Genomic DNA, 27590 nt, shown 5'->3' with positions numbered 1-27590 from the left:
CTCAGCTGAAGCCAGTATAAGCTTCAACATTATAGCCCTAACTTCTACTGCATCAAGAGTCTCCTCTGCACCTTTGCTGCACTCACAGTCTTTAAAGAACCTCAGTTGCATCCACAGCCTCTGCTGCACCCACAGCCTCAGTCTCTACTGCATTGGAAATCTATACTGCTTTTATAGTCTGCAACTCTGATGGTCCATCTCTGCACCCACAGTCTCCAGCCTCCACTGTGCCTCCCATACGGGAAGAGTTATCATAATAAGGACAGAAACACAGCCAAGTATGTCTTGGCAATTAGTAAAATTATTTATGAATTTGTTTAGCTAGCTACAACTTTTAGTCTGTAATGTATTTTTATAGTGTAGCAACCCAACAGCTTTTGCAGAGAATACAGTAATACACACCAAATACACTGCAAATGGCATAAAATAATTAGAAAACATTATTTGATACTGACCTTTCTCCGGAGTAATGTTACACCTGTTGTGGTTGCTGATGGGTTGACATTTTTATACATGGCAAAAATCCTGTGCAATAAAATAGTTAAAACTGTGACTCCAGGCTTAATATAATGTGAAACATAGTCTTTACAGTGCAAGGGTCAAGAGTATAACATACAACATAGAGTATACAGTACAGGGGTCAGGAGTATAATTTCATCACATATACAGTTCAGTTGGCAGGAGTATAACGTACAACAGAGTGTATACAGTACAGGTGTCAGAGATATAATGTACGTATGTGACCAAGCTCCGTGGGTGGAGAGAAACGCATCAAGGAGCATGGCTTGGGAAGAGTCTAGGCTGAGGCCGCTTTTCATCTAAAACATATAAATGGGCTTTGAGGAGTGCTGCATCTTTCCATTTTTTATTGCATATCAGGCTTGGCTGAGCACAATAGATGCCGACACCCATCACATATTGGATCACCGAAGAGGTTTGAGCTTGGAGCGTCACTAAAAGCTATAAAATGGGGATCTTACTAGTCAGGATTTTAATGTACACTGGTCAAAAAATTAAAGGAATACTTTTTAATCAGAGTATAGTATCAAGTCAATTAAACTCCTACGATATTGATCTGGTCAATTAAGTAGAAGAGGGGGTTGTTAATCATTTTCAGCTGCTTTGGTGTTAATGAAATTAACAACAGGTGCACTAGATGGACAATAATGAGACTACCCTCAAAACAGGAATGGTTTTACAGGTGGAGGTCACTGACATTTTTTCCCTACTCATCTTTTCTGACTGTTTTTCACTAGTTTTGCATTTGGCTAGGGTCAATGTCCCTACTGGTAGCATGAGGCAATTCCTGGACCCTAAAGAGGTTGCACAGGCAGTCCAACTCCTCTGGGATGGCATGGAAGAGATTCCAGGAGACAGGCAGTTTTTCAAGAAAGATGCATTCCGATGCACAGAACAGCTGTTTGCAGCCGATCCGCGGATGCGCATAGGCAAATTGCATGCACATGCATAAACAGGTGCACATGTGTGAACGAATGCACGGAAGCACGCAGGAGCAAGTGCACAAGCATGCACAAACACCAGGCGGGCTATTTAAACTGCACCATGGACTGGGGTCCTTGCTGCTTGGTCTATTACGTTCCCTGATGTATCTGAAACCTGTTCCTGTATTACCTCTCTGTTACAGACTTGATCTGCCCCTGACCGTGCCTGAACACTGCCTGTACCAACCCCTGGCTTGTCCTTGGTTTGCGTTTCTGCCTGAACCTCCTGCTTATACAGCCATCTTCCTACCTTTGCCGACCCTGACCTGACCTTGACTATTCTTCTGCCTGCTATGTGTTTCCTTGATCAGCTTTTCAGTTGCCAACCCGGACTGCCTGACCCTGCTCTCTGCATCTGAACCAGCTGATTTTCCACGTCGGTGTACCCTCAGCACAGCCTACTCTACCGCAATACAGAGCCTGCTCCACAGCAAATGCACAGCTTGCTCATCGGCAATGCACAGCCTGCTCATCAGCAAAGCCAGCCTGCCATTCAGCAAACACAGCCTGCCCACAACAATGCACTATCTGCTCATCCTCCAACTTTGTCCAGCTCTCCAGCATCCTACAACGGAAGACCAGTCAGGCACTCATGTCCACTGTGTGCTCAGGTGCTCCTGTCACTTTACCAGGACTCCTGAGCCAGAGGTGTAAGAGAAGCCTACTTCCACACATCAGGCTCCACCACCAGGTACGTTACACAGTTACTCTAGGAGAGCTGGACAGGGCTGTAGAAGGTCCTTAACCCATCAGCAGGACCAGTATCTGCTCCTTTATGCAAGAAGGAACATGGGCACTAGGGAACATGGGAACAAGGATGAGCACTGCCAGAGCCCTACAAAATGACCTCCAGCAGGCCACTGGTGAGAATGAATCTAACCAAACAATCAGAAACAGACTTCATGAGAATGGCCTGAGGACCTGACATCCTCTATTGGGCCTTGTGCTCACTGCCTGGCACCATAGAGCTCAATTGGCATTTGCCATTGAACACCAGGATTGGCAGGTTCGCCACTGGTGCCCTCTGATTTTCACAGATGAGAACAGGATTACCCTGAGCACATGTGACAGACGTGAAAGGGTCTGGAGAAGCCATGGAGAACATTATGATGCCTGTAACATCGTTCAGCACGACCATTTTGGTGCAGTGGGTCCTGGGTTCCTCCTGGTGCACGACAATGTCTGGTCTCATGTGGTGAGAGTACGCAGGCAGTTCCTGGGTGATGAAGGAATTGATATCATTGAATAGCCCCCATGCTCGCCTGACCTAAATTCTATCCGACACCATCCATCATCTCATGAGGAGCATGCCCCGACATTTACAGGCATGCATACAAGCACATGGGGACAATACAAACTACTGAGTACCATTTTGAGTTGCTGCAATGAAATTTCAGCAAAATGGACTAGCCTGCTGCATCATTGTTTCACTTTGATTTTTGGGGGGTCTTTGAATTCAGTCCTCTGTAGGTTGATAATTTTAATTTCCATCGATGGGGCATCCTTATGTTGCTAGCACATTACCCAGTCCATATCAGTATAGATATCCACCATGATATTTTTCCCCATTGAGATCCGATGTGTTTTTCAAGTGTTCCTTAAAGTGTTCCTTTAATTTTTTTGAGCAGTTTACAACATAGTGTATACAGTGCAGATATCAGAGGTGCTGTATAATTTACAACATAGTGAATGCAGTGCAAGGGGCAGGAGTATAGTGTACAACATAGTGAGTGAAGTGCAGGGGTCAGAATCACATCTGGCTTTTGTGAAATAATAAGCTCCATTTTTTATTTTTTGCCTGTTGTCTCCCTCTGAAATTATGGTCTACTGGAGGTGCTTGCATGGAGTTAGTACAATATTTCTGGATTTATTCCTCTGAATTAATATACTGTAATTTTGATTTATTGATTATCAATCTAGTTGGTCTCACCCTCTAAAAATACAGCCTAGTAAACATGCTTACATTGTGTACATGGAATCTGTACAGTACTTCTGGCTTTTTTTCTGTGAATTAGTACATTGTTGATTTCTTGATTAAAAACTGCCCATTTGCAACCCTGTCAAATTTTTCTTGCATTTCTGTGTGAAATAATACACTTTCATTTTGGTTTTTTGATTAAAACTGCCTATCCATTCCATCTTATACATTGCCATACATATATAAGGTCACATACACAGTGTGCATGCAGTCTGTACAATAATATTGGCTCTTTTCCCTGAAATACTACACTGATTTTTTTTTAACATGTCTTGTGTCTCCCTACCAAAATGCAACCTAATAAATCTGCATACATACTGTCAGTTGCTTGTGCAATATTTCTGGCAATTTTTCATGAATTTTTTCAGTTCAGTACTGGACATATAGTTTTTTTTATTGCTTCAATAAGAAACATCTGATTCAAGCAGAGGCTGCAGACCACAGGGGTGCTTTTGGCAACAGATGTGTAAAAAAAGTCCACACTACATAGCTCTTTTTATTTGCTACCTATTAAAATTGCTAACATACTGTCCTGATGTTGGCAATTCATTTTATGACAGCTGGAAGTTCCATCCAGACTACTCCCATCTATTTGCCCATTGTGGGCAGATTTCAGGAAAGTAGGGCAGCCTATGGCTATAAGAGTATACACTTACTTTTTACAGCTGGCTGCCCTTCTCTCTAGCCATATAATTTCCCCTCTCTTTTTCATGCTGCCTGCCCTTCTTTCATGCTGTGAAAGGGTGGATGGCCTTTTTATTTTTCCTACACTCCTCCTTAATGCTAGTACCCAGGGGTGGACTGACAACTCATGGAGCCCCCGGGCAATAGGGCATCATGGGGCCCCTGAGTCCTTGCCCAAACTCAAAAAAGCCTATGAAAAAGGTACCAGGGGCATCTCATGGGGCCCCCTACTGACCCCGGGCCCTTGGGCAGTGCCCGAGTTTCCAAATGGTCAGTCCGCCCCTGCTAGTACCGCATCCCTCCTCCTCGCCACCAACATGCCAACCCTCATTCTGCTATGGAAGGATTAGCAGAAGAGATAGAGGAAAAGGGCACATTAGCAGTCCTCCTATAAAATTACTGCTATACACCCTTGGGGAGAAGGAACAAGAAACATTAGCAGTCCTCAAAATAAAATGGCTGCTATGGGCCCTTGAGGAGAAGGGGGAGAAAAAGAGTGCACTAGCAGTACTCTAAAGAAAGTGTCTGCTATGCACTCTTTGAGAACAGAAGGAGGAAAATGGTGCATTAGAAGCACCCTTGAGAGTGATAAGGGCGTGCCTTTTTCCGCCAACGTGTCTGATGGAGGTGCTGCTCCCACCTACCTCTGTGGTGAGAGTCGTGTGGTTTTCTCATGCATTTTACTCCAATAGCTGTTATTTGTAATATGGCAGATATGCTTCAGGCAGAGGTTACAGATAAAAACCGTGGTGTTGGCAGCAGATATACGAAAAAGCCCTCACTACAAAGTTTCTTCTATTTGCAGCCTATTCAAGTGCTCATGAACCATTATAATTCTGGCCATTTAAGTCTATGACAAGAGAGAGTCTAATCCAAACTCCTTCTGTCCATTTGCCCATTGAAGGAAGATTTGGGGAAGAGAGGGTAGCCTATAGTCACAGGACTGTACACCTAATTTTGGCTGCTATAATTTCCCCCCTAGCTCTATAAATTCCCCCCATCATGCTGTTTGCCCTTCCCCTTGCACTGTGGAAGGGCAGGCAGTCCTTTTTATTTTATCTACCCTTCTCCTCCTCAATGCCAGAACTACACCTTTCCAACTTACCACCAGTACCCCATTCCTCCTCCTTCTATGGCAGGATTAGCAGAAGAGGAGAGGATACTAAGGGCACATTAGCAGTCTTCCTAAAAATGACTACTACAGTATATTCCCTTGAGGAACAGGAAGAAAAATGTGTACTGCAGTCCTCAAAATAAAATGGCTGCTAAGTACCTTCCAGGAGGAGTTCAAGTTTTCATGTACTGTCTTGACACAGTACAATTCATCCCAAACACATAACTAAAGTCTTTTTTTAGGAATATTTGGGGAAATAATTGAGGTTAGGGAGATAGGACGGGGTTGGGGGAATGTGAGGTTGTGTTGTTTTTGGCACTGTTGTGTAAAATGTTGTGACATTTTATTAGACAAAACAGTGTGGTACTGTGAAAAAGTAGCTCACAAACTATATTATTCTATGCTTTAAAACAATTTTGGCACCGGCCAGTTTGAAAGAAGTTGAGAGCTTTTAGATCTGTTGTGGCTGCTACTTCCATTGGTCAATTCAGGTTTATTACCACTGTATACAAAAATCAGATGTTGCAGCCAAAACTGCCTATAAACACTTTTTTACATTGAAATGAATCAAATTGGGGTGCTGCTGCTCCATTTAAGCCAAGCTAAATATGAAAGTTAAAATATCAGCTACGCATCCAAAATATGTGTGTCACTAGTTAGCTTGCAGCCTCTTGAGTGTTTATTCTTACCTCTTTGCTGCTCTTGATTCCTTCACATGTGTGTTTGTCTGTGCTCACCTATGGGCGTTGTCTGCTATCCTCTGGGTTTTATGTCCTTCCCTTCTATCACTTCCTGGCCTGCCTCTTAGCTGGCCTGTCTATTTAAGACATGCTCAGTCTGTCCCACTTTGCCTGAGCAAAGTGTTGTTATTGGAGCGCCTTTGTGTTACTACTGTGAATTCTATATAGGCTATCTGTGTACCGACCCCGGCTTCATTCCTGACCCTGCTTGTTTTCCGCCTGTCCTGACCTTGGCTTGCCTACTGGATTCCCTGTGTCTTCTCCCGTTGTACCCTGCTCCCGCTAGTGGTCTCCTCTACCTCAGCAGGGTGTACCTGGGGGCTGCGACCTGGTTCTAGCTTGCTGCAAGTCCATCCCCACCATCAGGGGCCCTGGTGAACAAGCAGGCTGGGGCTTAGACTCCGTGCCCTGGGGAACCCCAAGTTGTGGATCAAGAGCTCACTACCACAGGTGCTGACAATGCGATGCCATTCCATAACACCCCACGCAGCTTAAAGGCATCTCCCAATCATGTACTAGAAAGGAACAGTGTTTTTCTCATGTCACCCTCAAAGTCATTTAAAAAGGAGGGCTATCTTCCTGCTGTACAGCATTTTTAAGAAATGTTGTTTGGCATTGGTACATTGTAGTGCTCAGCTCCCTATGTCCTCTTTTAGACAATGTCTTTTCTATTAGTCTTGAAAATGGCAAGAATTATTCTGCATTTCATAGACTTCAATGGGGTTTGGATTAATGTTTGCAACTTGTATTGATGCCCTCTTGTATTGGTATGTGCATGGTGGCCACACAGGTGGAAACTAAAGAAAAATGAAACACCTGCAGGAGTTTCTTGGTAAATTAGATAAGGACACAAAAAAGAAAAAGAAAACCCAACAGGGATAGTAATGATTATAAAACTAATATTGTTTACAAATGGCAGGAAGAGTGTGAGGAACGAATGGTGGAATCTAGAGCTTCCACAGAAAAAAGAGAAACTTGAGACATCAGAGTAGCTAACTTCCCCGTGTGGCCTCTTTAAGTACTTGAAGCACTAAATGGTGTTTTCTATTTTATTGAAGTTTGCAAAAAGAAAAACACAACTCAAGAACACATATTACTAAAGTAGAACTTTACTGTCTAAATTAAAAACTTTGGAAACCATATGTTGATGATAGACCATGGCTGCATACATGCAATAAAGCTGAAATCAACAGTAGTTGTAGTTGACAGAAATTTTTACATAGGTTTTTTTTTGTCTGTATGGTAAATCATTTTTTCATAATTATTTATAGTAAAACATTACATCTGGATCTTTATCACTAATCTTTATCACTAGGTGATGGCACTGTAATTTGCCAGTAGAGATGGTTAACCTCAGGTGCTGTATAATTGTTCACACAGCAAATTTAGCAGATGCAGTGTTTTTAAATAAATAAGTTCTAGGTGTTTTGATAGACAAGTATGATTCCAGACTTGCTTGCATTCCAAAAACATCCCAGTGCAAATATTACAATGGTTGCAACAACCAGTCCATAATACAATGTAAAAAATTAGTCTTTTAAGAGTAATGAATTTTAGTTTACAGTACACGATTGCAACATATTTCACAATTATGGGCTCTTTAGGAAGGAAATCAAAACTTCAAAATTGGTATTGTTAAACAAATATCAGTATGCCATAACTCGAACAAGAAATTTCTACAACTATTACCTACCATATTGTAATAACTATCTTCAGTTTAGGCTATACAGCTGATAAGGGGGTCAGGCTTGAAGAGTATGCTACCCTTTCTGTCATGAGTCCATCTCCTTCTAACCAATATATGCATATTTTGTAACTATGATTACAGGAATGGCAACTAGTGCCACCATAATACTCTGCACTACAGAAGCTACCTGTCTAAGATCAGATTTGCACTCCAGTTTTCACATCTCCAGCTCTATGTTGTTTCATGTCACCATCTCTCTGTTGCAGATGAAGGAATACCTATTTAATGCCATTTTAGCTCCCAAATATGTATTTTCTACTTTTCTGCACAGACCATAGCAAAGGTTAAAGGACCAGACCATAGATACGAGACAGAGAGAGTAATCTCAAGGTTTCTTATGTCTTTCTTTTTTGTGCTTGAGTTCTTAGGGTCTGCATACCTGATGTGGCCATTATGAGAGGGTCTTGCTTTCCCTATTGGATAGCTTAAGAATTATATATTACAGAAAAGCAATAGGAAGACTCATAACATGCAAAACACAGGAGCAGAGTCATGAATTATAGCAGGATCCTGCTGTTGAACAAGCCAAGTCCTGAATTAGATTTAAGACTTTTGAGAAGTGAAAGAGCTGCCTTATCTGAGCAGGCTCCACCTAGCTTAAATATAACTGCTGGATGGATTGACACTTTTATATGGATAACTGTCAATCATGTACACAGTCCACATGACTGAGTATCATGAAAGAGGAGATGGGGCTTCTATATGCCATGCAAATTACAAAATTGAACCAATATTTGTGGGCTCCAATGTCCATTCTGACCTGATGTCAGCTCATGGGAAGCACTAATCTGCCAGCACATGTAGAAAACAATGGACACCTATGGGTAAACAGGAAGGCAGAGGACCACCTAAACTAACATGTCTGAAAAGGTAGATCTGTAAGGGTTCCCTTCCTATCTGTGAACAGAGAAAAGCTGAACCACAATATATTATAAAAAACTTTTAGTTTTAATGAAACTGGTGGTTCTTAGACTTTCAAACGTTATGTTACCTGAACAATGTAGTTATAGTTGTTTGTTCATGCCACACTGATATATATATATCAAAATCTAGAAAGTCATATTTCCCCCTAAAGGCCCATTGAGCTAAACAAAATCATGTTCCAGCGCTTAGCATTATTGTTAAATTTCTCACATAGAAAACATTTAAAGTAGATGTTCAGTACTACACTATCTCTATTATTCAAGCATCTTTTGGTTACTTCTTAAAAATGAAATTATTTAAGCCATAAATCTATTTCTCTCACTTAAAGACACACAAAAAGCAACAATAAAATACCACATGCCAATCATTCGAATCCTAAATAGAATACATTAAAAAAATATGATTCTGAATAATGAAAATTAAAACTAAACAAGCAATAAACAAATGCTTCAATGGCACATCAGGGTAAACACCATATCATCAACTTTTCTCTGAGATACACATTGCTTTATCAAGCATGAAAAACTCTCCTAAACAAAATCTAATCATATAGTACAAAACAGCTGTGCTGTATCTGGTATTTAATGATGAGCTTTGATCAGTGAAATAAAGGCCTTTCCATTGTAACTGCAAAGTCCAAAGTCAGTAACCCATAGCAAACAGTCAGAAATCAACTTTCATTATTCTGGCTATGTAAGATTGCAGAAAAATTACCTCTGACTTGTTTCTAAGAGTTACTGAACATTGCTGTTTTTTGCCCTATGGTATAAAACATCAAAGAGTATGACTGCTTGCAGTGAGTCAATTAAAGACTTATGCCATGTAATATAAATCTTTATCTGTATGGTAATCCTGACATAAATAACATTAATTTTCACAAAGCATTAAGTGGTCTTAACAAACCACTAACACTCTGTGAGTACCACTATACGTACACATAGTGGGTCTCACTGCTGGTCTATTGGCTTACAGGTCTCTCTATTCAACAAACAGACTGGCAAACCAGTGCACCACCATGACTGGCAGCTTAAAGTAAACCTATATAAAGGATATCCCAATCAAAGTAAGAGCAACACGGTAGAGAATACATTGCAAGGTGCTTTTTTCCTATCCCTTTCAGCAATGTCCTGGTCTTTCCTAAAAGCACTGTGCTAATGCTAACTTTATGAAAATTGAAATTTGCATAGAGCTTGCTATGTCTTCATTTCCTCTGAACAGTGTACAAGTATACCAACTTCCCACTTAGGCACCAAACACTGCAAAGAGTGTTCACAAGTGTGAGTATGTGTGGAAGAATCAGAAACCATGCTGATAAGTGTAGACACCTTATGTTGTTGCTTTAATGCCTCACTCCTACATTGACAAGCTTATCCATAGTGCATGTTTACTCTAAGTTGACTTTTGGCACTTAGCAAGAAGGCATCATCAAAAAGCTGTGTTGACTTAGTTAACATGTGATTTAGTATTATAGTCATTACTAAATCCTAGTTTCTGCAACCCAAATCTTCTGACTCAAGTTTTTATTGAATCCAAATGATTGTTTAGTGGTATGAAAAAGTAAAAAGGTATCAGAAAGAATTAAACACTTCATACAGCATCTTGTAGATCTATATCGTACCTCATTTTTGCCCTGCTAATATGTCTGACATCTTTAAAACTGGAGATAATTAGTGCAGGCACTTGTCTATGATCACTTTAATTACATTGGTCACTGTCAATAATGATATGTAAAGAATGTGTATAAGTAAAGGAAAACCATATATACATAATTAATTTTTACAAAAATTAAATATAATGTATCACTAGAACTAATTTGAGACTTATCTGAGAATGCACTGCAGGAAATACATTCATAAACCAAAGAATCATATTCTGAATACTTTCCTTTTGTGCTACTGCTGTGAAAGTAGCGTTATCAGTCCAGAACATAAGCATGAAACTTAAATATGTGGTTTGTTTCAAAGAAAATAGGGCGCATAAGATCAAACTCCTAAAAGGTTTAGAAACTTGACCATAGTAAGACTAGCAATTTTCACCATATCTAGGAGCACAGCAACAGGGACATCAGATGCAGTATTCATGGTTCTTTAAGGTGGGCAGCTCATACTTTGACGGAAGAAAGTTTCTCTTTCTTTCCCTCATTATGCTATGGAGGAGTAGTTGAGCATTGATGACAGGTTTAATTAACCATGAGGATGAGACCCTTGGTCACCTTTTTTTAGTGGCAGCCAGATATGTTTAGCTACTCCATATACCATAACTCTAGAAATTATGTAATGAATATCATTTTCTAACTTTACTGTCAAGTACATATTAGTAAATAACCCTCCACATATTTAAAGTGGAACTCGGCTTAAAAATTAAAGTATGCCCCTGTTGCACACACTTTTATAAAGTAACATGCAGGGTTTAATCTCATACTTTCTATATGCAATAATGGGTTATATGTCTTTTTTTTTTTCATTTACATCTTTCAAAGGCACCCATGAAATTGCATTATGTCAGAATGGGTGGCTGTAATACCAGTTTCTACTTGCAGCAGCTTGGCAGATAAATTGTGTAATTGCAGCTCCTGGTCTGGTAAAAAAACATTGGCTTAGTCTAACTTCACATGTGTGTGGGTGGTGTGACTCCTGTTTGCACAGGCACAACAACCCATTCATTAAAATGGGCTGTTGTACCCGCATTTCCCACAGGGAAATAGTCTCTGACCTTTTTTTTAAAACATAACCGCATGGAACTGAACCACATTTTCCAATATGCATAGGGGTGCTCTTAAGAATAAATGGCACCTCCACATGTCTGCCAAAAAGCAGTGCTTTTTGGCTGCCGGTGCCTGTGGGTGCAGGAGCACATGCAATTTACATATAGTCCCTCACCTGAAACAGTGTGAACCTAGCCTTAAGCGACACCACCATGTAGCTATTTAAAGGGTTCTGTTATTGGAATCCATTTTTAGTTTAAAGTGAGATAAATCTTTCAAATTTATGTTTTTAAGGGCAAAGGAATGTTTACGGATTTCATGAAGTGTGTGGGTTCACATTTAACGAAATAGGGATCATGATAACAGCTACCAAAACATTGACATTTCAACTGCTTTCAGTAACTTGTTCACAGTGATGGCTAAAACTAAAGTGACTGTTGCAAAAAAAGGGACAGAACAAGTGAAAATTAAATTCAAGCAAAACATTATGCTAATTCCTTGAACAATAAAAAAATATTTGTCTTAGTAATTCCAGATAGTGGTAATCAAGGCAACGTGTGCAATGTATACTTTGTAAGTCAACTTTTCACTGTCAAATTAAAGGTGCTGTTTCTAGACGATGTCATTGTGCACCAGCTAACTAAATTAATAATGGTTGCTTTGGTTAATTTATTTAAAAAAAATGAATCACTCACACTAGACACCTTGGAAAACTCACCAAAAAAAACAAAATCCTCATAGTGGTTGTAAACTCTGTTTAAACCACAACAAAGCCAAACCCCTTCCAGACAGTCAGAGTATTATTTATCTAGCTCACAAAATATCCCTCTTCTTATTCTAAGAAAAGTAGCCACCAATCAGGACTTTGATACCAGTAATTACATGAACAGTTCTTTCTGTATTGACTGATACAAGATATGTTCATGATCTACTGAAACCTATGCTATTCCTGCTCTTGGAGTCTTTTAGTACTGTGAGGAATGCAACCCACTATTTAGACATCAATATGTACCTCCAACATAAAAAAGTACTCAACAAAGTCTTTAAGTCTTTGAAATCTCTGCTTTGAGATTGTGAAGCACCTCCTCCACTGAACAAATGTTTCATTCTGATAATCTATGAGTATTAATTAAATCTCCAGGTCATCTGGTCTGGGCCTGCTGCTTGCATGGCTACTTGCTCTACTTGATGGTCTGTGGTCCAGTATACTGAGAGGCTGCATTTCATGTCCTGCCGGCATTTTTTTGACATTCTGATGTTCATCTGAAAATTCAAATGGCTGAGCATGAGTGTTTGAAATAGTGCTTCCAGCTTGACCCATCCTGTTTTGTTCTGCACTGTAATTAGCCCAGTTTTGTTCACTTGCTTGTTTGTTATAATTACGACAAGAAGAGGGGTTTCTGTCTTCTGTAACAAGCTTGTAACCTGGTGGTGACATAGGTGCAGTTGGAGAAGAACAGCCATTGAAATAAGCATACTTAGGGGAGCCACAATCCTTGGCAGGATTCACTGTATCATTTGTGGTGGCATAGGGGTCCTTCTTTCCTTTAATGCCATCCTTGGCACTTTTAAATGCAACGTAGAACAACTCAATAATGTTTAAAGCAAGTGATACTAAAGACACCACTAGCATAAACAAGATAAAAATGGTTTTCTCAGTGGGACGGGAAAGGAAACAGTCAACTTTATGTGGGCACGGATGTCTTTCGCAGGTATAGATAGCTTCTAAATGAAACCCATAGATGTACCATTGGATAATAAGGAAAGCAATCTCAAAAAATGATTTAAACAGAATGCTTATTACATAAGTACGAAGAAGACTACCGCGCATCTTGACCTTTCCATGTTCTTCCAAGCCATATTTGAATTTCTTTATTTCAATTTGTTTGAGATGCATGTCCACATTTCCTCCATCATTCTGGACAATTTTAAGTTCTTCTTCTTTTCGGTTCAATTTCTCTTCTTTACGCATCAAATAAAACACATGTGCTAAATATAGCAGTGTAGGTGTAGATACAAATATAATTTGGAGAACCCAGAATCGTACATGAGAGATTGGAAACGACTTGTCATAGCAGACATTCTCACAACCAGGTTGTTGAGTGTTGCATCGGAATGCAGATTGTTCATCACCCCAAGCTGACTCTACTGCAGTGCCTAATAATAAGATCCGGAAAATGAACAGGACGGACAACCACACTTTCCCTCCAGCAGTGGAATAGGCCTGCACCTTATCAAGGAGTCTTCCTAAGGCACTCCAGTCACCCATCCTTAAAAGCCGTTACCTAAAATAAAAAAAATAATAAAATCATTTGCAGTAACAGTACATCTAATACCCAAATATTTGTTTTCACATGAATTCTGAAAATATTTTTTTAAATATTTAATCTGATCAACTTCTGAATAGAAAGAAAAAGATACAGTTTGTAAAATAACAGCATGTTCTTATGTGAAAAGACAAGCGCTTAAAAACTGTACATATGTTCAATTATGCAAATTATATTCATTATAGGGCCTCTGCAATGTGAAAAGGAAGGTATGGCTTGAAAGCTGAAAAGACTGCATGCAACTATACTTATCTTTCTGTTCCTACTTTACTTAAACATAGACAGGAAGAATTAATAGGATTTCAAAGCAACAGATAATGATTTGCATAGACTTCAGAGTCATAAAGAGAGAGACAAAGACAGAGAGACAGAGAGGGAATGAGAGAGGAATGGGGGTAGTTTACATACATATAGAGACAGAGGATTAGAGGAGTAAGGGAATGAGAATAAAGAATAGGTGGTAGTACAGGGAGTCACATAAAGTTAAACATGGAAAGAAGAAGCAAAAGAAAAGAGAGACTATGTGTGATGAAATAAGGGAAGGTGAATGAAAAGATGGTGAGGAAAAAGAAAACTAATAAATAAATAGTAAGAGTGGGAGAAATAAATTGGAAAAAGTAAAAGTAATAAGGTGTGCCAAGGAAATGATAAAAAGAAAGACAATGAAAAGAGAGAGAAAACAGAAAGGATAAAAATAAGAAAGAGCAAGAAGACAGGAGTGGAAAAAAGAGGAAAGAAAGAGGAAGAAGAGAGGAAAGAGGAAAGCAAAGGAGAGTGAAGGAGAGTTGATGAGAGCAGAGTAGAAAGGGTGAGAGGAAAAGCGAGAAGACTAAAGCTGACCGTACACGTATAGATTTTCATTTGAGAACTTTCGTTTCAAGAATATTCATTTGATTTTCTAGTCATTAGTGAGGTCAAATCGATGTTTGTTTTTGACAGCAGTGACAGTAAAATTTGAAGGGGCAGGAAAGAAAACTTTTCTTGATCAAACAAATATTCGGCAAGTGTATGTGGTTTTCATTCAGAAATTACATTCATTTTAAAATCGAATGTTAAAAGCAAAAAACTATTTTTGAATGACATTCATCCATTCATTGAATGTGCAAAGAATTGTCATCTGAGTTTTCTTTTGAATATTTTCAACTGAAAATCTACACATGTATTACCAGCTTTCAGGAGAGGAGAGAGGGGTAGAGGAGATGAGAAAAGAGTTAGGGAGAGCACAGGGGGTTAGTGGAGATGAGAGGGTAGGATAGAGTAAGTGAGGGAATGGAAGGAAAGGAGAGGAGAAGAGATGTGAGAAGAGAGAAGAGTGAGTAAGAAAAGAGGACATTTGGAGAAGGAAAAATGGGGAGTAGAGAAGGGGTAAGAGGATGGGGCAGGACAAGAGGGAATACTAAAAAAGGGAGTTCAAAAGAGAAAAATTAATTAAGAGGAAAGAGAGAGATTTGAAGATAGTAAAAGAGAGGAAGTGGGGATGGAAACAAGTAAAGGAGGAGGGGTATGAAAGAGTAAAAGATGGAGATCTGTCATTCCAAATATGTTATGCACGCAATTCTACACATCTTTTGAGCACATGCGGAACATTTAGAGCATGTTTCTTTGTTCACTATGAAATGATGCTAGCATCTTTGACTCATGTATGGATGACTGCTCCAATCACTCTAAAAAAATGTAATAAAGAAGTAAAGAATGCTGACTTTTCTCTTTGAGATTATTTTGTTGACCTTAGGACTCCATGGATCAGATTAGTATCTTCATGATATTATTAGTGGAAGGTATAGTAGATTCTACTTCTTACATACAGTATGAATATATCAATTTATCAGGGTAAAAATAAATTTAATTCAGTATGCATGAGCTAAAATGTTTAAATATATTCATGCATCTCAAGTTTTGTGTTATATAAACCACAATGATGATGTACATCAGGAGTCTCCATACTTTCTAAACAGAGGGCAAGTTTATTGTCTGTCAAACTTTAGGTGGCTGAACTGTGGACATCGGGAGTGGAAATTTTCCTGACATCCATTGGAAGTAAACATTGCCACATTTGGTATTAGGGGCGGAAACTGTGCCCTATCATTGAGAGGAATAGTGCCCCATTTTTGCTGTCAAAGGGAGAAATGGTGCCTATTGTTGGTGTCAGTTGGCAGAAGAGTGTCTTGTATCAATGGAAGGAATAGTTCCCCAAGGGCCAGATAAAGGCAAGCAAAGGACCACATCTGGCCACAGGGCTGCAGTATGGAGACCATTGATCTATATGAGTCACAAACAGGCACTAAGGTAAATCAGTATTAACCCAAAATGGAAAATGTGATATATAGTGCAGCTTACCAATCATTAGATGTGGTAGCTGTATTAGTTTTCTTTTTTAGACTTTTCCCTCTTTTTTGCCTGGTGATTTTTGACAGTAACACACCTCCTGTATCAGAGTGTCTACAGGGGCAACAGAGACACCTTTGGACAGTATCTTAGTCAGCCAGGGAGGGGAATGTTAGATACTAGCAGATTTAAAGAAACTAACAAACTGAAGCAAAATTCCAGCTCACACTTTATAAGCAGTTGCAGCAACAGTGTTTTTCTGTTGGGATAGTGGTTTTACATGAATAAATAAAATCTGACTGTTGTAAAAACTCCTGTTTATGGTATATGGTTTGTCCCAACACTCTAACTGATACATTTGCAGGAGAGTGTGTTCTGTGGAGACTTACTGGTCGGATTCCCAGATGAAAATAATGGAAAGAAAGTCTAAAAAAGAAAACTAATGCAGCCATCACATCGAAGAATTAGTAAGCTGCAATATATTTTGGGTTTAATACTGCTTTAATGTGTCACCAAACACAAAACCTTAGACTTAGTTCATTATCAGGACCACCATATGTGAAAACTGTTAAGTTCTTCTTACAGTATATTATTTTCCTTTATATATTTCATGGTATTTAAGGATGATACTGTGTGTTCCCTCAAAAAAAACAACTGTCTGAAATCAGACTGAACTAATTACTCCACTGCTGATAGCCAGGAGGACTGCCACGTACAACAGAGAAGCATAGAGATAGATAGATAGATAGATAGATAGATAGATAGATAGAAAGAAAGAAAGAAAGATGATAAAAATAAGAATACCTTAACCAATAATGGCAATGTAACACCTCATCATTTGTATATATGGAGTGCACCATTGCAGTTTGCAAGGATAACTCTTTTGTGATGATGTGCTTGTTAAACATTCATCCAGATTTCCAGTAGGTCATATGCATATTTGAAATTCTACATTGCGCACTGCATTACCACTACCAGCTTATTACCAAGGCTCAGGGGCCCTATGGAAATGGGCCAATATTTAGATTTCTGATTTTCTAAGAAAAAAAAACTTTAATAAATGCAGTGAAGTCTAGATGTTTCGGTAGTTGAAAAGTAAAGTATGTTTAACAGATGTTATAATGGCAAAGCACACAGAAAGTTCTGATTTGTAAATGGGAAGCAGAGGATATGTGCATTGCAATGTGCAGCTTGGGTCTCCTCTCTCATTACATAGGACAGCAGGGAAATATGGGCATGACAGCCACTGCACAATGAACTTAATAACTGCTAAATCTTACTCAGCGGGATTACTAACAATTAGTGCCTGAACACAGTAATATGAAAATTCCAAGTCATGCATATTCTCACTTCAGGCATCTATAAACCTGGATCAGATTTGTTAAAAAGCTGCTGTACAACAGCAAAACATGCACGTCTGTTTTTGTTTTGCCCTAGTTTTAAAGCTGGTAAAATCTAATTCTGTGCAAAGTGAGGCAAGTATCCAGTTCTTAACAGAGCAGGTCAAACCACACAGTAGGTCAAGCATATAGCTTTAAATAGGGCAAAAGAAACCATACTGTAGACATGATCCAAAACAAAAAAAAGGTTTGGCGTATTACCTGAAAAAACTTTGTTCCTGAGACTAACCCAGTTTATATAAACCTATTTAGATTAATTCAAGGCAAAAACAGTAGACTTCTGTTGCCCATAGCACACATTACGAATTTCAGGCAGTGTAGTCACCATGCAAGCAGGCTTGTAATTGGTTGCTATGGGTTACAATCTGTCATTTTTTATTTTATAGGAATATATTACCAATGCAATTTTTTTAGGCTGTGAAAATACCATCTCAGAAATATAGCAAAGATCACAATTATATGGCAGAATTGCTTATTCTTTAGCTAAAAAAAAACTATGCAACTAACATGCAGCTTTCCTATGCAGAACTGCAGAGCTACAGGCTTTTAGTATATTTTCTTGTATAGAAGTCTTCCCTTGGCAAAGCTGTTTGTAGCATCATCAGTAGTTGGCACAGTGTTGCAGTCTGATGTGGCTGATCACTGCCAGGATACAAAACAACCAGGAACAAAATGCAGCTGGCACACACAGAATGCCCTACATACCACATATACACTACCATGGCGATATGTATCGCTAATCTCATAGCTTTATACAGTTATTCTATTTCTATTACAATGTTATGTTAAATGTACATTTTCACACAAGTAAAACAGATTTTATGCCAGCACTGGTAGCACCCAAGGGAACTGGAAAATCCATTTAATCCTGAGCAATCAGAGAAATTAATTGAATCCTTTTCCAGTGAATTATACTGGTCCATTACTTCCAGTAGACTGTAAATGGACAGTATTTATATCCAACACTGTCATGTAAACTGTAGCAAAAGTATATACTGAAAGAATACTGTTTTTCTGGATAAGTGGTTCACTCTCCCTTAAATATAAATCAATTCATTTAAAGTCAAATAACATAAAGAAAGGGGTTTATATGAGCCGCACAATACCTTTCTTGTCCAAAGTGCTGAAAACAAACTCCGGGGAGTCCTTGGAAAGCAGCGTGAATAAGTGACAGCGTGTCTTTTTAAAGTTTAAAAGTCTTTTGCTGACTCCAGACTTCCTTCTCCCAAAGAAGCTGTTGAACTTTTTTTTTTCAGCTGACTCTATCAAGGCTTTTAAAAAGTTTGCAATGTTCAACTCCACCTACAGGATGGACAGCTATACAGAAAAGGGAGGAGAGAAGAAGGAAAGAAGTGATTAAGGAGTGAACAATATTAAAGTTTAGAAAGAATGATCAGGTTTTCTGACTGGGCAATTAGACAAGAGAAAAAGAATCACTGTACTTATTAGAATATATATCTGGATGAATGTTATTGATTAAACAATACAGTGATTATAAAAAAAACCTCACATACTTTTCCAAATAAAGTAAATTGTTCATGTCTGATGTTTTCCCAATGTAAAGTTTAGATAATCAAGGCATTATGTAAAATACCAGTGCTTAGATGATCATTTAAAGAGACCCCATTACACATGTGTTTAGTGCAGAGTTCTGTACAGCAGACAGACACATCATGGACACTGTATTGCTTTTTAAATTCATGCTGCTATTTCTGATTCAGCAGTGGAGAATCAGCAGGTATGGTATCATTTTCTAAATATCTTTGCTGACATTGGTCAATACGGTTTTCTAGAATGCTGTGCATTACATTGTTGCATTAAACTTAAAACTGTAACCTTTGATGGCAATATGTTAAAGCACTATTTTAGTGACAGATAATTTTAATCCATTTTTTAGCTTTAGTTTTGGTTAGAGTGGAAAATGATTAAGACACCTTCCATATTTTAATTGCTGTTTGTATCCCATGTAGGCAATTCACCCTCTCAATTTGTCTTAGAAACTACTGTCACTGGAACTGATAATCCAAAAATTTGAGTTGTTAGTGGACCAGGAATCAGGAGCGTTCCTAGGCAGGTGCAGAGGGGTGCGTGGTGCACCAGGTGACACCTTTTGCATGGGGTAACACTGGACCTGCTCCACCAGGGACGGACTGACTGAGGGCCCGAGGTCACTACAGGGCCCCATGAGAGTCCGTCCCTGTATGTGCCGCTGCTGAAATATGCAAACATTGAGGGGACGGACAGTGAGGCAGGTACTTCGGACACCTCTCCTCATCGGAGTTTCAGCAGAGGGGTGGGTCCACATCCCTGCCAAGGGGGCTGAAGTCAGAGAACTGGGGGGGGCAGATTATGCAGCAGGTCAGGAAATCCCTGGTGACAGCACTGCAGCTTCATGTAGTAGGTAGGGGGAAGAGAGGGGGGGGGTAAAGAGGGCAGAGAGAGAGGGGGGGGGAAGAGGGCAGAGAGAGTGAGAGGGGGGACAAAAATGGCAGAGAGAATGAGGGCAGAGAGAGAGAGGGGGTATCATCAAGTGTTCCTGCACCGGGTGACACCAACCCTAGGGATGCCCCTGGCAGGAATAAAGAGAAAGTCCACATAATGTGGACACTTGTTGTAACAACAACTGTCCAAAGCTGGCCATACATGGATCAGGTTTTTTTTCCATCAGCCAGTAGACTAATTGAAAAAAACTCAGTGGATTCCTCTATCCACACAATTGAGCTGGACGAAGGAATCATCTTATTCTGTTATTGTATTCTGACAGCAGGGACTCTCTGCTGTCAGCATACACTGATCAGCACTGCAGCTGACTGGCCACAGCTCTGATCAAACAAAAACTTTCCAGCAAGCCTTTTCATAAGAAGTCGATTATTAATTTGACTTTTCATAAACAGAAACAGCTATTGATGGATCAAAATTCAGCCAGTCTCTGCTGTCCAAAGCTGGCCTTATGTGGATCAGGTTTTTGCTTCAATCAGACAGCAGGCTAATTGAAAAAACTCAGTGGATTCCCCTATCCACACAATCAAGGTAGATGAAGGAATCGTCTTATTATGTTATTGTATTCTGACAGCAGGGACTCTCTGCTGTCAGCATACACTGATCAGCACTGCAGCTGACTGGCCGCAGTGCTGATCACACAAACATTTCCTGTAAGACTGTTTATAAGAAGTCAACCATTAACTTTATTTCTCATGAACAGGCAATTGATGGATCAAAATTGGTCAGTCCCTGTTGGCAAGTTTAAAGTGGTTGTAAACCTCAAACATGAAATATGAACAAAGCATGTGCCTCTATAGTGTGCACTTGTCTCAATTAAGAGCGCTGAGTGTTATTTCTGCCTGCTGCCTAGTTCCTCTGCTATAAACATGAATCACTTATGACAAGTATTCCACCAAGAGAAAAATGGTAACAGGAGAGGGACCTCCAGCAGATTGACAGCCTGAGCTCTGTTCCTGTGAGCTGTGCGTAGGGAGGTGTGTCCCTTCCCTTCCCCAATCAGCTCTCAGAGCTCTCCTCACTGTGCTCAGCAGAGTGTAACTTCATATCTCCACCCCTTTTTTCTGAACTCTGGACAAGCTTTATAAACTCATCATGTAGAGAAGAGAAGACAGGTACAACTTATGTAAGAGGATTTGTTTCATCTTTGCGTATCTCTGTATATCGCCTGAGGCTATTCACATCACTGTGTATTTGTAAGTGTTTACAACCACTTTAGGAGAGGATTTCTTCACTTTCAATGTTCATTTCCTATTGTGTCAGAAAATGAAGTAAAAAGTTTGTTATTTGATATACGTAACACCACTGGAAAGTGCAAAATCTGGTGCAGTTCTGCATAGAAACCAATCAGCTTCCAGGTTTTATTGTCAAAGCTTATTTGAACAAGCTGAAGTTAGAAGCCAAGGAAAATGCTTAGCAGTTCAGAGGATATGGAGGATTATGTGACTCATTCCATGTAATAGTGCTTGACCAAGCAGTGCTGTAAAATAGAGAGTCCATAATCCTGTGTAAGATATGACATCAGTGACTTTTAGCTTACATGAGGCTGCAAAGGACACATTTGAAGTCTATAATCAGCTAAAATGTTCCTGCTTGTGATATATGAAGTGATCGTTTAATGCATTTTTTTGCAAGTTGGTGATGAGAGCACATTAGTAAAGGACCATAAAGTGTTAAGGTCCTGCGTTTCAATCACAATTGTACCAACATGGAGTTTGCATGTCCTTCCGGTTTTGTTTGTTTCCTTCGGGCAACTCAGTTTTGTTCTTCTGACTGGGTAGGCTAATATAAAGCAGAACTCCAGATTAAAAAGAATAGTCCAGCTAAAGTAAACATTAATAACAAAGCTTTTGGTGGAATATTCACCTTCAATCTGGAGATGTTGGTAGCAATTCCATTTTATCACAAGATGTTGCCAGCTTTTCCTTGTTGAATAATGTCCAGCATCATTCAACCCGCTTCCTTTGAGTTAAGTCTGTCATGGACCCATCCTTGGGGGGACATCAGCCAGTCACAAATGAATCTGTCCTAAGAAGCCCCTCTTCTTTCAGAACTGAACCACAATTCAGAATACTGAAGTCAAAACAAATAAGATAGGATTCCTAACTGGTTGCTACTGAATATGTTCCATCACTTTACACATCTGCATTACTTTTGGAGCTGTATTATTGAATGTGTTTCTCCATGCAAAATACATATAGGGGTAGGGTAATCACTAATATGTACTGAAGGATTTAGAGTGTTTTTACATTTGGGCCCCTTTGGTGCTGGTTTCACTTTAATAATAACATCTTGTCACTTCTGACTTTGGGCTCAAGCTTGAATACCTGGAGCTATGCTTCATCTACCTGCTATCCCTGGCTCAATGAGAGTGCAGTAAAACTGAAGGTATTACATGTAGTCACTTTTATTGCAAATCCAGAAAATAGGAAGTTTCTGGCTGATTATGCAAAATGTTTCTCTATGCCCTTGAGCCAAATGCACTTGCAGAATGTATGGTTTACAGCAGAGATACAGCCTAATATAATACAACCATTTGATTCGAATTTCATAGAGCTGTTAGCTGTTAGCTGTCCTTCATTAGTGCAGTGGATGGCAATTATGGCTTCTATGGAGTAGGGCTTAGGTAACCAACAAGTATATAGTGGTGAATAGAACTGCAAATTGATTTTGCAACCAAATTAGCCCCAGGTAACAGTACAAACCCAACAGTGGTTCTAATACTTCCCCATTTTATCCAAAAGTAAGAAAAAAAGTTTGCAGTGCATACACTTAAAAGCTATATTTCAGCCTTACCTTCAGTCTTGCACAGTTGTACAGGTCCCTTTTACTTAATCTTATTTTACTGCATGCTCTGAGCTTCTGATAATGTGCATTAGAAGCTTCAGCAATTCAGAGAGAGCCGACCTAACTTCCTGTAGTGATGGACAGGTTCAATTCTCCAAGGGTTCAGATATTGTTGTTTGGTGAACCTGAACTTAGTGATGGATCCCAATGAAATTTATAGGAGTGGCTCTTAATAATAAATTTATTCTAATAGGAAAACTACTGTAAAAAAAAGATGTGAGAAGCCAAACACTGCCATGAGGAAAATGTGCCAATGCAGGAAAATAAAATGTACAATGTGGACAAGATCTTTTCATGCTGCATCAAGGGCTGCATTGAAATTACACAAATTCTTTAAATAACATGATTAAGCATGTCTTAAAACTTTAAGGTGTGTCGTGTGTTATGGAACAGCAAGACTTTCACTGACAGCTGCATTGATTGTGTACATATTTGACTGTGGAAATTAATTTTTCTTTAGCAATTAGCTTAGATTACATAGCAGCAACACTGCACTGTGATTTTTTTCAGTTTGGGAAAAATTACTTTTTAGGTAGTTTTAGCAGTAACACATACTTTTAGACCTGATAGAAACTGACCAGTTTTGGGGAGGGGCTCTGACGTCACGACGCTTAAAGCAAGTATTTAACAAGATTGTAAAACTGTGGATTCAACTTTTAACATTTCAATGCAGTTTTAACTTGTAATACATGTGAGTTCACTACTATAGTTAATAAATTATGTTTTAAAAAGGATAAGGCACTTTTTTTTATTACATTCCATAGCCATTATACCTATGGAGAAAAATTCATAAGGAAGCAAGGAGACCCCCTATTGGGAAGAGGTATACTCCCGTCCACCTATCCGACTCCAGGAAAACCCATAAGGAAGCAAGGAGACCCCCTGCTCAAAAGAGGGAACACTCTGTTCATCCATCCATTCATTCATCCATCCATCCTAGGGAAATAAGGATCATCCCATCCATTTACCACTTAGCCCCATTAAAGGGACACAAGTCTTTTATGACCTCACTTAACGGTTTGGTCATATACACCAGGTGAGAGCACAACTGGTCAAGGTGTACAAATTGTTCTTATGATTGATGAACTGCACAGTTAATAATTTTGTATCGCAGCACTGGAAGAAGTGTCAAAGTCAGTGATTTAATAAGGGCATGTTTATAGCAATAATATAATTGCAGAGATATCGTTATGTACATTTGTGAAGCTGGATTGTTATATATTTATTTACACTTTTTTTGCAATTGGTAGTGGAGCACGACACTATTTCTTATTTCATTTTCTATGACACAATGGTATGAGTATGTGTAGAGTGCAAGCAAACCACTAATTTTCACGTATTTATTTATTTACACCATTTTATGATAATTTATTTTATTATTGATTTTATTACACAGCATTGGTATTATTTTAAATAATGTAATATACACCGTAGTAGCTCACAAGACCCTTCATTTCAGTATATCCCTGTTCTCTCTGATGCAAAACTGTCCTGCCACTGGCTGATCTCTATCAAGCTCTCATTAAGAATTGGTTGACCACAGATATTACAGCAGTGTAAAGCAAGCCAGCAATAGGACATTTTAATGAGGAAGAATTGACCAAAATGTACTATAGAAAAAGAGTATAAGAATTAGGAGACTGCAGATGGCACAACAGTGTAAAACTGACGAGAAGCAGAACAGTTTTATTCAGGCTGGGTACACACATATGCAGTGCGGAATATCGCATGTGATTTGCACAGGAACCACACCACATTTCTGTGCAAATCACGAGAATTGTGTGCAGTGTGATTGGAGCCATACATTTTGTATGGCTCAAATTGCAACGTATCTGCACCAAAAAGGTGCAGGACCTTTTTTTTGGGCAGCACTAGAATCAGATTGCATGGGTATTCACAACCATGTGATGCGATTCTGCACATTGCACTACGTTTTGCGGACCGATTTCGGGGTGTTGTTAACTTAACATGAACCGGGTGCGATTGTGATGCGGTGCGGAATTCGCACAGAAATCACTGTGAATTCTGCATCACATCAGTGTGAACCCAAGCTTAGGGATAATAGGCCTAACTTGTGTGTGCCTAAATTTTTATTTTATCTATGGAGATAGGTGGTGAATAATATAATGTGAGAAGTTACACACTTAGCTTCTTAGCTTTGTTCTTTCAAACAATGCAGTGCTGTGCTGAGAACAATAAGCAACTCTAACTACAGATGGGTCAGTAACAAGTGAATGATCTACTTAAACCTCCCTAGTGGTCTGATTATGTCAGTATTTCTGTGCTCAAAGCGGTACATTATTTTGCATGGAAATATGTTGTTTTTTTATTATAGGCCTGTAATTCTTAGGAATAACTCACTGAAATCTGTCCGAACAAGAGTCTAGTAAACACCCCAAGTATGATAAAATTTAAACATGAAATCATAAATTATAATATAATAAATAATAATAATAATAAATGTAATTCAATAATGTAATCAAACCAAAAACACTGAAATTTTAAATAGAGCGCCAAGTTCGTACATCACTAAGCAGTCGCAAAATCGTTTTCAGTGTCTGATGATGAATTTCCCCACGAATCATTATCACTCAATTCTGCAAGTGGTTCTAATTTACTATCGCTGTTCTCTAGCTGGTCTAAAACCGCTTTTGACCTAAAGAGACCCTTTTTGGACACCATGGACGTTTCTCAGTTTCCAGGGAGAAAGAACAGTAAAAATGCAGGCAAGGCACAGGACAAAGCAGTAGGGACAAAATGTATGTGAAATGGTTTGATACAGTAATGTTATACTATGAGATTTTAGTGTATTGAGTGAATGTCACATTTTAAAATTTTTTAATTTCCCGCCGGTTCCGTCCCCTGTACTTTCCAACGCTTGCAGGGAATGGAACCCAGAAGACGGATGCCGGCATCGGCCGGAGGAGATGGCCGTGGACGCTGCAGGGGAGACATCACGGGAGAGCAGGATAAGGTAAGTGCTGGAGAGAATCCCTGAGCAACGTTGCAGGGTAATCCCGAGTGTAGCTCAGGGTTACTGATTCTGGTACTAAAAGCTAACCCCGAGCTACATTTGGGAGTACTGCCAGGAGGGTTAAGCTCCCCAAATTTTCTCAACAAAAAATAAATATAAAAAGTCTCCACAAAAGCATGAAAAACCCAAAATACCACCCCTGAAAAAGTTATTTTGTTAAATAGTTGCCTTGCAGCAAAAAAAAAAAAAATTGTTACAGATGAGATTGCCCAAAGAGCAAGCAATCATTTTTTAGTGAAGAAGCTAGCTTAACTGAAAACCCCCTTAGTGGTTCTTCTAAGCCTGTTGACCATAGTTAATAGGTCATGTAGTGCATTATGGTTAGAAAAAAATTCTGCCCAGTGAATCTTTAAATACGTTTGCCTGGACTGCAAATTGTAAGCTTGCAAGATCTATCTCAAACCCATGGTAGTGGCAAACCTAAATCTCATACTAAGCATCCAGCATCATCTAGCCTTTTCCTTCCAAGGCTTACTGTCTTTGGCCTGCCCCTTTCATTAATTGTATTTTAGTTCTTTTAGTCATGGAGATCCACTAGTACACATGGACATTACCTTGTATGGTCTGTAGTAAGTACACTCTGCCTAGGAGTGCCTACTCCTTTAGACTGAAATCAGCCCATCAGCATTTTGATATTTGCATAACTTCTACCAAGAGCCAGTTCACTGCCTAGGGTGCTCTAATGTTTTCATGACGCTTTGTATAGCACACTGCTGGTCACTTCAACCAGTGATAATCTGCCTGCATTGCAATGAAACACACAGAGATGACATCACTGGATTGAAACTATGGTTTGTAATGAAAATGGAAAGGTTGTATTTAAAAAAATAGCAGCTTAATTGAGGAAGGGAAGCAGGGAAGGCAAAATATAAACAGAACAAATGCTAGCTTTAAACATGATCCAAAAGGTAACCTTATAAGTAAAATACATTTTAAAAATAATCTATTTACTGTATTTGTGCCATGTATGAAAGTATTCATTTAGTGTATGAAAGTATTCATGTAGTTACATGTTAACTGTTAAGATAGTTAAATAAATTGCCATTTTAACACACATTGTTTCAAGGCATTCATAACAAAAGGCAACTCCAGCTAATCCCACATATGTTCCCACATGCCTGGTTCAGTTTATATTGATAGTCAACTAAAGTTTTTACTAGGACTCAGCTGAGTGTTTATATCTTTGGGCACATAAGAGTTTACTTCAATGTGAGCTGAAGCATGACAGTGAAAGCAACTGCCACCAAGGAATTGGTGTTAAATTTTACTAATCTCCTTATATGTAAATGATTCTATGCTGCACCATTCTTTTATTTAACCTATTGCATCTTACATATTTGGAAAAAGAGCAAATGTTTGAGCAAATATATGGAGGCTTATTCAGCAAGAGAAAGAGCAGTAACCAAGTAGATCATGGAAAACAATTAAAAAGTAACTGACACCAATGTGTCTATAGTAAATCAAAATATAATGACATACACTAGATACATTCATTTTTTGGTGTCATCTTCGCATTATGCTCTGTCTCAATAAATAATCTTGATACTATTGCACTCTGCTCTTATATTTACATATACAGTATAAGCAAATCTATTCTATTCAATGAATGCATCCTTTGTTTTGACTGTGTCAAAAAGTAACTTGCTGCTCCTTTTAAAGTTGGTTATTTTCACAATCTCTAGACTTTAAAATAGGTACCAAAGAGGTGCACATAAAACCAACTATGACTTTCACACCACTTTGAGATATCAAACATCATACACCA

At 39.0% G+C, this 27590-nt stretch overlaps 1 protein-coding gene across 1 annotated transcript; it reads right to left on the bottom strand.

The window, feature by feature from the left end:
• Positions 1-7109: 7109 nt before the first annotated feature.
• On the bottom strand, positions 7110-18712 carry GJA1 (gap junction protein alpha 1). Its single transcript, XM_089685350.1, has 2 exons — positions 18552-18712; positions 7110-13678 (listed from the first exon to the last, which is right to left on the bottom strand). The coding sequence occupies exon 2, from the start codon at positions 13660-13662 to the stop codon at positions 12523-12525; it is 1140 nt and encodes a 379-aa protein (XP_089541476.1). The 5' UTR covers positions 13663-13678; positions 18552-18712; the 3' UTR covers positions 7110-12522.
• Positions 18713-27590: the final 8878 nt, after the last annotated feature.

The sequence above is a fragment of the Staurois parvus genome, unplaced genomic scaffold (assembly GCF_062004578.1).
Source record: "Staurois parvus isolate SC_StPar_1 unplaced genomic scaffold, SC_StPar_1.0 ptg000372l, whole genome shotgun sequence".
Classification (NCBI taxonomy): Eukaryota; Metazoa; Chordata; class Amphibia; order Anura; family Ranidae; genus Staurois; species Staurois parvus.
The sequence above is the reverse complement of the archived record's forward strand: the minus strand, read 5'-3'. Positions and strand labels throughout refer to the sequence as shown.

Coding starts and splice junctions, on each gene's coding strand:
- GJA1 (XM_089685350.1), bottom strand. CDS start 13,662: ATGGGTGACTGGAGTGCCTTAGGAAGACTCCTTGATAAGGTGCAGGCC.